Source organism: Falco cherrug, chromosome 6 (genome assembly GCF_023634085.1).
Source record: "Falco cherrug isolate bFalChe1 chromosome 6, bFalChe1.pri, whole genome shotgun sequence".
NCBI classification, from domain to species: domain Eukaryota; kingdom Metazoa; phylum Chordata; class Aves; order Falconiformes; family Falconidae; genus Falco; species Falco cherrug.
Genome location: NC_073702.1, coordinates 81,423,157 through 81,435,752, shown reverse-complemented (window position 1 = coordinate 81,435,752; position 12,596 = coordinate 81,423,157). Strand labels below are relative to the sequence as shown.

Below are 12,596 nucleotides of genomic sequence, written 5' to 3'. Positions count from 1 at the left end.
GGCTACTTTTTGAGGATAGGCCAATTCTGTCTCTCAAACCAAGTGTTACATCTTCTAAAGCCAACTGGAGTTGTGCCCACAGAAGCTGTTGAAGCATTTGGCCACTTACATTTATTTCAAGAAATACTTGAGGTTGTAGTGAATGGAATTAACAAGAATACTGTTTGTATTCTTGAGCCTGTTTCCTTCTCTCGTATGTTAAACTCCTGAGAATAAAACCATATTGAAACTGCCACTTATGTGCAGGGATGGCATTGGTACCATCAACCGCATGTGTTGATTTTAAAGAGGTAGAGTTGGTGTCTCTTCAGAACAATACAAGTTTTTACCAAGAGCAGTTCAACTTTGTGATGCAAAAGCATTTGATTCATTCAAATGCATATATAGGTTTAAGTGCTGGACCTCTTGCTGCAGTCTATCACTTCATGTGTCTGGCAGCAGTCAGCAATAGCCATAAATTGCATCAAGAGGCTACCATGCTGCATATGTGTAATAGAAGCTGGATTTTAAAATAAATATGTAAGATAGGCCACAGAAATGGATGTATGGCATGCAGCAGAAAGATTTGAGAACTGGAGCAGTGTCATGGTTTAACCCCAGCCAGCCACCAAGACCCACAAAGCCGCTTGCTCAGTCCCCCAGGTGGGATGGGGGAGAGTGTCAGAAGAGTAAAATTGAAAAAACTCACAGACTGAGATAAAAGATGGTTTAATAAGTAAATCAAAAGCCACGCACACGAGCAAAACAAAACAAGGAATTCATTCCCCCCTTCCCACCAGCAGGCAGGTTCAGCCACCTCCAGGACAGCCGGGCTCTCTCATGTGTAACGATGACTTGGGAAGACAAGCACCATCGCTCTGAACCCCCCCCCCTTCCTTCTTCTTCCCCCAGCTTTATATGCTGAGCGTGACATCATTTGGTAGGGGATACCCCTGGGGTCAGCTGGGGTCAGCTGTCCCGGCTGTGTCCCCTCCCAGCTCCCTGTGCCCCCCAGCCCACTCGCTGGTGGGGTGGGGTGAGGAGCAGAGGAGCCCTCGGCTCTGGGTAAGCCCTGCTCAGCGGCAGCCGAAACATCCCTGTGCTATCAACGCTGTTTTCAGCACGAATCCAAAATGCAGTCCTGTACCAGCTGCTATGAAGAAAACAAACTCTATCCCAGCCAAAACCAGCAGCAGATGAAAGAATGATTGCCCAGCCCTGAGAACAAAAACATTTTTCCCTCTTAGCTGCAGATTTTCCTGCCTGCCTAAGTGACACTTGGGCTTTCACTTGAAATCAATTGTATATATACATCTAACTTGCTGTACACCTTTAAAAAAATAATTGTTCTAGTTTGAGCCTTCTGCTTTCTTGGTCAGGTACCTTTTTAATTTATGTATGCGATTATTAAAGTTATATTTAATGTTATGTATGTATATAATTGTATTTATGTATGTTTCATTATTATGCATGGTTCATCCATACCAGGACAATTCATGCATTCATGCTGTACTTTTCATCTTCTGTCCGAGCATTTGGTCCTCTAAACTCCTCACTTTTTCAGATGAGGCTCTGACACTAAAACTAGGCTTCTAAGAAGCTATGTTATAGTTTAAGTGTAAAATCCTTTGCAGTGCAGAGAACTCCATTAAGAAAAAAAAATCTTTTTTTGTTTGTTTTGAGAATATATATTTTTTTTTCAGCAACAGCAGGGCCAATAGGTCAAAAAGAAGTAGTTGCAGCAAAAGAGTGACTGGCAAGTACTAAGAAAATAGTGTTAAAGTTACCTGCCAGTACAGCTGCAGAGTGCTAGTGTTTCTGGATCAGGGCGAAAGAGAGAACTTCAAGGGGTTGATTTGCATTCACATCCCTGAATAAGCTGCTTGAGTGCATTATACTATATGAAAGTTATCTATCTGAATGCCTTGGTGATACTGTATGTCTCCTGTATGAATTCATTAATGCTTCGGGATGTTCACTGTTGGAAAATTGCCCCCACCTTTGAGGTTCATTCCTCATAGGGGAAAGTAGACTTATAAGCAGATTATTATTTTTTTAAATTATTTTTAGCATTTCAAAATGCCCTTTTAGAATGACAAAAGAGTGTATCACTAAAACATCCTTCTATTTCCCAGCAAGGTGACCCAAATAACAAAGATCACCCACTGCTCTAGTAATAGGCTGCTGAGTCTTAAATATTTCTTAAAGCTGCTTGGCAGGTTCTGCAGTTCTGCAGCCGAGCACGTTTTGAGATGGATGTGACAAATATTATATAGTTCCTTTTGGGATTCAGTGACTTCAGGTGAGCTGGTCACCTGAGCTCTAGTGCTGCTTGAACAGGTAGACGAGTGTGGTGTGTGCATGCTGAAAATTGTAATGTTTGAACTGCAATGAAGCCATTGATTTTTCTGAAAAATACTCGTGGCAAACTCGGTAGCTTTTTCCTGCTGGCTTGCTGGGGACAGGAGGAAACGCTTGGCTTAGCTTGGCCGGTTCAAGTCCTTTCCTGTATTTGTAGGGGTTTTTAGCCCCTCTCTGTGGGCGCGGGGCAGGATGAGGCCGGGAGGTCGGAGGGGGCTGTGCTGCCACATGATGGCAGCAAAATCCTGCTCAGGGCTCGGAGCTTCCTGGGTCCTTCGGCTTTTGGGACTGGTTTCTCTTCCCTCCTCCCACGCTTTCAGAAGGAGAGCTAAAAGGGCAGTTTTAAAATACTCTGGAGATAATGGAACCGTGGGTGCTGTTAATGCATTAATCCCCGTAAAGCTGCATCTTCTCGAAATGCATCCTCTAGTTTATTAGTACACACTGTTTGCTTTTAAACTTACTACTTTTATCTTTGCTCTCAAATGTAATAGGCTTATGAATTATCACTTCAGGTGCTTGTGATCAAACTAAAAAAATCTGAATACTGAGAAGGAAGAGTGTACCTAGTGGATCCCTTTCTTACACCCGAGCAAGGCGGCGTTCCTAACTCCCTGCCTCCGTATTGCCCACAGCGCTGCTGGTAACACACTTTCCAAGGCACTTCTGTCCATGTGTAGGATCTGCCTTAATGAACTTAATATGTACCACTGCTCATTTTGTAGCCTCTTGCAAAACTTTTAACAGTGATCTTCTATTCTTTCCCGTCTGTTATGGCAGTATATCCAACTTTCCCATTCTGTAAACACAGGTGTGCTATCTTGCTGTCATTGGGGGTGTTAATATTGCTAGTTAAAACAAATGCCAAAATCCTCCCCAATCCTAGCAAAACATGAACAAGATTTAAGAGAGATTTCATCTTTAGCTTGAGCTCCCCTCGGAAGTAGCCGCTAAGAAAAATTAAAATACGCATTCTGAATCAATTGTATTCTTTTTTCTTACCAAAAAAGTGAAGACTGCCTCTTCTTCTTCTTCTTCTTCATGTTTTTTCCATGTTTGCTATGATTGGGTTTGTCACATAATTATCCAGTCTTAATGTGGCTATCACTTTGGCATATTTCAATTGTCTTACGTGCCTGAAGTTGCTTTTTAAGTCTTGTTATTTGGAAGTACACTTGGGAACTGCAAATCATCTGCTGCTTAAAAAAAAATAATATCCACAGCTGGTGGCTTTAATCTCAGTCCTGAATTGTGCAATCCTCTGGTCAGGTTGGTGCTGGCAGCTTTGTAGCAGAGACCTAATGAGTAACGGGGTAAAGATGTAGCAAGAAGCCTGTGTGATGAAGTGTAGGAGTGATTGGGACATGAAATGGCAGGGAGGCCATTTCAGGTGAGAAGGAGCAAAGCTGCTGAGGTGGTCGTGGTGGTAAGACACCAGCAATGACATTGAAAAATGGAGGTGCCATCAGTGAGCAGTGGGCTGCTGTTGATCCAGCACTTTCAGTGTCAGTTCAGACACCTACATCCATACCACAAACTGACCGTTTTAAAAGGGCACAGATGTAAGGGCGTTTGGAGTTCCTGCTATGTCGTTAGCACTAACTGGCTCTTGTGCAACTCGATCGCTCAGGTCTCGCTTCAGCAAGTGCTTTGAATACACCCCAGACCAATACCTCGGAAGTGGTTGCTGGTCGGATGTGCAGAAGGGGAGATTCCCAACTCTGAGCTTCACTCTGGCTTCTTCTAGCTATCAGCTGTATTATTATTATCATTGTAGACATTTATTACATGCTCTTAAGCTTTGTAGTGACCCACACAGCTGTCTGAAGCAATCCAGTGGGATCTTTCTGCCTTAAGCAGGTGAGGAGCAAGAGGAAGATGCTTTGTTATTGTGACTGTTGTGATGCTCGTTACAAGGGTCCTTGTCCTTTCTCCTGTGTGCAAGTTAAAATGTAATTTAGCTATGACCTGCAAAACAGCTGTATTGACCGGGAATTCTTTGCGGTGTGCCTGTGTAACGAGCTTACCTTGAGAGGTGTTCGGACTCAAGGCTAGCTAATCCTTAAAAAAGGGGACAGCTTGGGCTGGGTTATGTTTGAATGGCTTGGGCCAAATTGTCAGTGGTACAAGGCAACTGTCACAGACTAATCAGGGAGAAGGAAGATTTTTCCAGTGCTATGTGGTTATACTAAACATTCTCAAGTGTTACATGATTGCTCAACTAGCTTATGTTTACTCATCAGTGTTCTTACAAAACTGAATTGTGAGCCAGAAAAAAAATGCCTGACTTCATAACCAGTTATCAGTAGAGGGTGCTATGTAGCTTTTGCATTTGATCTGCATAAGTTGTATGTTTTTCAAAGATATTTTTAGTTAATAATTTATTATTCAAAATTTAGTTCAATTATACCTTTGCTTACATTAGCAGTGCAGTTTGCTGTAGTAGATCTTGATAACATTAATTTGATTCTGCAAATGAACAGATTTTCTGTTTATCAAGATTCCATGTTATACTGCGATCAGCTCTGTTATAATGATTTTATGATTACAGAGTGTTTGCTCCTATTTATATATGGTAATAAATTTATGGAATCTAGTTTATAAGCTTACAAAAACACAAACACCAACACCACCATCACATTTCTTACTGGTATTTGTTGTTCATGTGATAGCGCTGTCATCAGATGAGACAGCTTCTAAGTAGCTGTGCAAGCGATCCAGTGTCAGGGGGTAGCAAGTGAATGTCAGAAGGAGGTTGTGTGGAAGATAGGGATAAGTAGGAAAAAAGCAGCAAACAGGAGCTGAGGGGAACGGAAGATGAGGAAAGAGTAAGCAGATACAGAGAGATGAGGCTGATGAATAAAAGGTATAGATGGCAGATGAAGGCCAGATGACCGCTTCTGATTCTGGAGTTGTTGCTTTGCTCTCTGCCTTCCCAACTTCTCTGCCCTAATTGCCTTTTCAGGCCTAAGAAGTTTCCGATTTTTTTCCCACAGTCAGTGTCCCAGCTGCTTGCGGACTCTTCTGCCAGTTAGGCCACTGGTAGGTGGGGCTCTGGGCTCTCTTGGCTTTTCAGTTATCTTCAAGACTGGTGGGAAGTGATTTGATCTCTTAAGTTTATTCTTGGAAGAAGCCTTAGGAGTAGAAGAATTTTGATTTCTGAGAACTGATAGAGTAGAGTACCAGGGGAATATCTTTGTCTATCTATCCATCCTCTGCCATTTCCATTCTTGGTAAATGTGGGATAAAAGACACAGTCCAATCTAGAAATACTCTTGACTCCACTTGACTTTTGTAGAAAGACAGTTAAAGATGCAAAACGTTACTGGAGATTAACTCTTCATTTAGGAAGGCATGAGCAGTCCCTGTTCTATTCCCCTGCTGTTTTGTTGGGTTGCCTGTTGGGCAGGAGTTCCCAGGGTAGTGTCCTGCATAACCTGGGCTATGCTTGCTTTTTTCTTGCTGTGAACAGGGAGTCCCTGGGCTGTACCCATAATGACAAGGGATAGGACAGCTCATCCTGAGGAAAAAAAAAAAAAATCAAAAAAATCCATTGCTTTTCTTCAAGCTGAACAAGGTCACCTTTGAGTAGGGCACTTCCAAAATATGCAGAAGGCATGTCTGTCCTCCATAGTCTGTATCTGTGGGCATCTTCTTTCTGGGAGGCATGCCTCTAGGCTTTCTTCCCTTTCGTCCTGCCTAAATTTTTGGTTGAGATCCAGGATTTTGGATCAGTTCCCGTCTCTTCTGTATTCTTTGGTTATTGACTGCTGGTGAGGTGCTAAACAAGACCTGCAAAGGAGATTCGTTCTTACAGAGAGTTGCCTTGTGGCTGGGACACGTTGGGACAAGCGGGTTGTGTTGGCCCAAGTCCTCATTTCCTAGTGCTGTGCGAAGGGAACATGACAGCTGTCCTGACTCCGTGGGGCAGATGGTGCATCTGCCTGTAGCAGGAGGAGTGGGGAGTGCAAGGGAAGCCATGATGGTCAAGAACACGGGGTACTCTCATTTCTGTTCAGCTGATAGTTCTGGAATGGCAGATGGTGAGTGTCAGGTCTGGCATCCAAGCCTGATAGCAATCAAGGCTTTGAAAAAAAGTACCTGCCTGGCTCGGAGACCAGAGGTGGGATGGTGAGGCTGCTGGTTGTTGGTCCAGGCAGAGCTAGCAAGTCCTGGAGGGGAGAGGGAGAGAGTGGGCTTGTTTCAAGCAGTTGGTGTGACTCTTCAGCCCTGCTTCTAAGTAATCCAGACTTCTAAGTAATCCAGAACCTTATCCCAGCACAGCGCTAGCCACTGCAGCTGAAGTTAACAACCAGTTATGTGCAGGACAGCCACAATTTTAAAGCCCCTTTTGTTGGGCTTAACAAGGGTCACACAACAGCTTTAGGAATTGGTGCCCAGGGGTGAGGAAGGTTGAGTTAACTAAAATGAATAGGGTGGCTTGAGGGTAAGGGTATGCAAGATGAGGGGTTTATCCTTTGCTCTGCCACAGGCTTCCTGGCTGACGGTACACAGATCGCTCTAGTTTTTTCCTGCTTGTCTTTCCTTTATGGAAAACAGGAACAATAGGTATTGACTACCTTGCATGAGCACCGAGGTGCTTTCACCTCATGCAGATATGAAAGTAATAAGAGCCCCAGGCAGGCATCCAGAGGCAGGGGGGTAATGAGCTCAGAGCAGGGCGCCTGACGTATAAACCCTATTTGAAGAAAATAAGACGGAAGTATCCAAAACAGATCTCTTCTCCAATTAACAATTATTTCATTTCAATATAGTTCTTGCTGAGACCCAGTCAGTCATGTCATGGTAGCGCACCGTTTCTGCAGCCCACCAGGTATCACTGCTCTAAGTGCAGAAATTTCCTCAAGTACACTGTTTAAAGTGCTGTATCTACAACATCAAAACAGTAAACGTGGAGGGGAGGGGAATAAAAATAGCATCTTGCTCAGAGCCCTCCCAGGGTGAGTTTATGCTCAGTCCAGCGGATATCTGAGCTGGCCTTATGTGAGTTAGCTCAGATATCGTTGTCGTCTTGCTAGGGCAGAAGTTCTTGTAGCCTGAATTCTCGGTAGGGGAAATTAGTACCCGCCGAATTCAGTGCAGGTGAGGCCAGACTGGCTCTGGTACCTAAGTGAGCTTGTTTGAAAGCTAATCCAGGATCTCTGCAGTAGCTGCCCTGCGGTCTTGCTTTGTAGATACGCAGCTCTTGACCTGAATTGTTCTCGGTGGACAGAACAAGGCGCTTCTGAAGTGCGATTCATTGTAGGTGTTCATCTCAAGATGAGAAAAAATACTCTACAGAAGTATCTGTTTCTCTGTGGTGGATGTGGTAGACCATGTGTATCTAAGTTTGGGTGTGAACTGCTTTGTGGGTCTGGACTAGATTTCAGGTGTCAAGGTGGAAGGCTCCATGTCCCGTGAGCCAAAAGCAAAGCAATTACAGGCTTCTTCCTGTAATGCTTCAGAAATACTAGAAAAATAGCGCTGCTTAGAACAGTTTCTTTCCTTTCTCCCCTCTGCACAGTGAAATGCAGTTCAGCTCCTCCAGTACCACCACTTCAGAGAGCCAGGAACCATCTTCGGGGGATCAAGCAGCAAGTGCGCTTCAGCAGCAGCTCTTACTGATGGTGGCACGAAGGACCCTTTCAGAAAGCCCACGGGTATATTGTAATAGCTCAGTTTCTAGCATTTTGATAAACTGCTTTATAAACAAATGCTGCAAGAATGTTCCTGTTACTTTTCTGTGCTACTTGCGGGAGAAGTTGTATTTTATGTTGATGGATGCAATTCAGCTGCTGTCTGCTGACACTGAGTAGTGTCCTAGGGGAGCACTTAAAGACTCCACCACCTAAAAAGTTGTTCTTCTATCTTCAGTCTTACTGCGTTTGAAAGAATGAGGGCACAGCCGGCAGGATTTTAGACACACTACCAGATTTTATTAGTATGAAGTGTTTATTTCAGAGTCATTACTATCATAAAACCACGTCTGGTTTCACTTTTCTGAATCGGGCAACCAGAATTCTAGGTATCTGTCGCAGAATGTCAAAGCCACCTCCTCATTGTATCTGGTAAAAGACAAAGGCCCTCAGAGTTCAGTTTGTATGGTAATATGTGGACATACTTGAACTTTACAGTTTTGCAGGTCTGTGACCAACAGCCTAAGTCTGTAATCTGGTTTTACAATTCCTTTTATAATAACTTTAACCGTCTCTTTTCTTCCATGGTAAACTCTGGTTTGGTATTTATGAATAACCTTAAAATGCCAGTTAATTATCTTTCACCTTAGATTTTGCACAGGAACTTAAAGCTAGAAGCAACTTGTATAAAGGAACTATTTTAAGTTAAAAATCAGGAAATTGTCCTGAATTGTGTATTTTAGATTGGGAAAGAGGCTTTCATATAAAGGCTCAGATATTTTCCAGATATTTATAATCTTATAAACTGTCTGTAAATTAGAGAACAATTATGCTTTTTTGTCCTTTTCTTTTTTTCCCCTCTTCTGGGAAAACTGGACCATTAAGAAGTAAGATGCATTGCTCAAGATCACATAATTTGTAACAAGGCCAGGCAGTAATTTCAGAACTTCCTGGTTTCTGATTTTATTTATTTATTTATTTATTTAAAATTAAACGTGAAATTCTGAGCCCATGTAAGTCAGGAAAAGTTCTGTCATTGATGTGAGTAAAGCTAGGGTTTCAGGCTGTCTCTGGCACTGTATAAATTTATGAAGTGAATATTTATAAGCTCTTTTTTGACGGGAGTCACAATTAGGCTTAGTGACTTGCTCAGGGCTAGTCAGAGAGTTTCCAAGATGCAGCTCCAAAATCTGACTGCAGCCCACGTACTGCAAACCTCATGTAATGGACTTCATCCAAATGTTACAGTTCCTCAGGAGCCAAAATGTTCACTTATGCACTCAGTTAAATATGTGTGAAGCTGTTCTGAGGACCAAACAATCAGATCCTCAGGTGTTTTTAATGGACTCTTCGCCATCATTTTGATATTTATTTTTTTTAATTTATTTAGTTATAGTGAGCAGTCTAGATTACAAGAGTGAAGCTAGTGATTGTGGTTGGTTGATTTTCGTGTTAACTTTCTGTTGGGAAATAGGACCCAAGAGAAAAAAACCTGTGCCAGTATTAGCAACTGTAATATTTTAAAATATATTTTTTTTCTTTAAAAATACCCCAGCTCCCTTAAGTGACTTTTTAAAGTGGTAATAGAAATATTGAAATTTTGAGTACCTAAAGTACTTTTAGATTTCAAAGTCAGCGTGGTGAAAGGATTGCAATCAGTCTCACAGCTTTTAAGTTACTTGCGATTGTTACTAAGTGAAAGAACGCTGAATAGCCCAGCATCCCTTTGCATGTCTGAACACTCAGAGCTACCCGGCACCACATGACTGTATGCTTTTAGTCAATTGGAGGCATGAGATAAAAATGTATAAAGTTGAGATAAAATGTATAAAATTGAATTTCTTTCTCTGAAGCTTAAGCTAGCCTGTTTTACCTCATGTTTGCCAGCAGATTGAGGTTATCAGTGAGTTGGTTCCCAGCTGATGGTGCCAGCAATAAATTAATTCGCGTGTAAATTATGTGTAAAAATCCTGGAAAGTGAGGATTAGAAATTTTTCCAATAATCTGAGAGAAAATTTAACAATTCCTATATGCAGGGGGACAGTTGTTTTTTTTAAAAAAAAGTATTTTGCTAATAGTTAGAATCCAGGAATATGATGAATTACTTCAACAGAAATCCCCTTCTCTGCCTAGGGAAGTTAATCTAACACAAATAATTCTAGTGCAAACATTGCCCAGAGTTCCATTATAGGTATATTTGTTATCTAATGTTGATTAATTATCTTTAACAAGGGGGGTGGGGGCTAGAAGGAGGTTGAAAACTACTAGACTTGACAGCAATTAGAAATCTCAAATTCTTCTTGAAAGAAAAAGAAGTGATTCCTTCCCCTTAGTCAATTATTGGCGTACCTTGGAAAGAAATCGCTACTTTTCAGAGGTTTTTTTGGTTTTTTTTTTTTATTCTGTTGACTAGCTCTGCAGGCTTGGCTGATGGTCTGTAGATAAGCTCCCCTCACCACAAGTGCTGGTGAAGGAGTGCAGGTGTAGAGCTGGCTGAGATCTGAAATGCTGTAGTTCAAACAGACAAGAAAAAAAGGCCTTAGAACCTGACAAAAGCAGTATTCAAAAGGATGAATTTATGGTTGTGATGGTAAGATTAAAGATTAGTGACTCTTAAACTAGTGATGTTTATGCTTTTTGTGCCTGTTGGCAGGTTTTTTCCCCTCCTTTTGCTGTGGCGGAGGGTGCATGCCTGATGTGGTATTAGAAGCATCTCAGGAAAGATAAACAAAGCTGTGCTCTGGAAGGAGAGTTGCTAAGTCACACCTCTAGGCCTTAAATTTTACTTGATTTTTTTGATTAAAACCACAGATTTTTCCTATCATGTGTGGTTTTGTGTTGTGCTGTAATTAGCCTGACGCATGGAAAAATCTTCAAAAGGAAATTTTAGGCAAGCAGTGGGTCAGGACTAAAAAAATAAATATTTTTTTAAATGGGTATTTAGTATTTATGTTTAAAGCATACTATCACTGTTGAGCTTCACAATTGATACAGCTTCTGTCCATCTGCAATAATTAAGCAGGTGTGATATTTTTGTTTCTAATTTAAAATGAAGAAAACAAGTACACTCCTACTATCCCTTTTAGGGGAAACAAAATTAATCTGAAACCTCATGTAAATTTGGCCTTTTAAACACCTGTTTTGCTGGCAGCCATATGCCAATGTGAAAAGAGTTTTGTGTATTTCTGGTTTGTTTGTTTTTAAAGCAACCCAGCCGGGACCCTGAGGATTCTTCCTGTTCCTCAGCACAGCGGAAACTGAACAGGCAGTTTTACAGATTTATTATATTCCCTGGCAAATGGATTAAAGTCTGGTATGATCGTCTTACCTTGTTGGCATTGTTAGACAGGTAAGCCTTTTTTTTAATGCAACTTTATATAATATTACGATGGGTGGCTCCACGTGTCCGTAGAGCAATGCAGCCCGCTAGAGAAATAACAAGTGAGCGTTGTATTAGTGTCTTATATTCAGGTTGAGTAGATGGATGGATGCTTGTTTGCTTTAAGCTGAAGGAAATGCTTTCCTTTGGAGTTGGTTTTGGTGTTTCTTGCTACCCTTCGTCTTCAAGCAGACACCTTGATTCATGTGAGCACCAGGCTTGTGGAATAGTCTTTAATTTCATTCTCAGCTGTTGGATCAAATGGTTCTGAGCTTTCTGGTGAGAAAATCCAGGTTTTGTGCAAAAAATACAGAAGTGGGAGGGTCCCAGGGTGTTGTAAACCAAGTACTCCAATCTTTAAAAAGAAATTATAGAGTAATACTGTGGAGGAGATCTTTCAGCTACTCCTTCTGTTCTGGTTCAGGTTTATTTGTTTAGAGAGAACTGCTTGTCTCGGCATCTCTCCTTTTTCTAGTCTGTCAGTTCATTTGGCATCAGCTCTTCAGGCAGTACCCTTTGCCCTTAGACCTCATGTAGTAGTCTGCTGGACTACTAAGACCTTCAAACGTGTTAGCCTACATACCCAATGGCTGCTGGCTCTCCTGTCCCTGTATGAGCTCCACAGCAGAAATTCCAGATGTCAGTTTTATGTGCTGCAGAAACCAGGTTGTTTAGTCAGGGAGCTTAGGTCCGGATCAGGTACTTACTTACCTGTGGTGTCTTATCCCCGTGTTTGAATTGCATGGAAAGCATCTGCTGATACACTTTTGTTATAGCTGAATGTTAGCATTGGTTTTTATCTCAGCTTCCGTGTTTTAATAGAACAGATAAAAATGAATAAAACATGAGATGTCAAATTTGGTGTTTCATCTAATGAATTCTTTGTTGTCAGACATGTATTTTCCATTAAATGAAAGCCTTATTTCCTCATTTAGAAGTATTTGGGTGTTGGGTTTTGGGGGGGATTGTTTTTGGGGTTTTTTTTGGGTTTGTTTTTTTTTTAATAAACATACACTTGCCTACATTCAAATCAGCTCCACCGTGGAATTGTATTTGGCCAGTGAAATTGGAGGGTGCTGGACTTCAGTACATATGCCTTTTTTTCTATAAATTTTAGCTATCATAGAGGATAAGGTCTTTGGCATGGGGGTGAAATACCATTGAACATGGAAATGTAGTTTTGGAAGCAAAACCTTGGATCCTGTGAATTCTGATAGCTTCAGCAATGACAGTTCATACTA

General features: G+C 41.6%; 1 protein-coding gene across 1 annotated transcript in view; it reads left to right on the top strand.

The window, feature by feature from the left end:
- Positions 1-12,596, top strand: part of PCNX2 (pecanex 2) — a 159,698-nt gene that overhangs the window by 30,123 nt on the left and 116,979 nt on the right. Inside the window, exons 9-10 of the mRNA XM_055713484.1 lie at positions 7,865-8,000; positions 11,183-11,325. Coding sequence (XP_055569459.1) covers positions 7,865-8,000; positions 11,183-11,325 — 279 coding nt within the window. The remainder of the gene's footprint in view (positions 1-7,864; positions 8,001-11,182; positions 11,326-12,596) is intronic.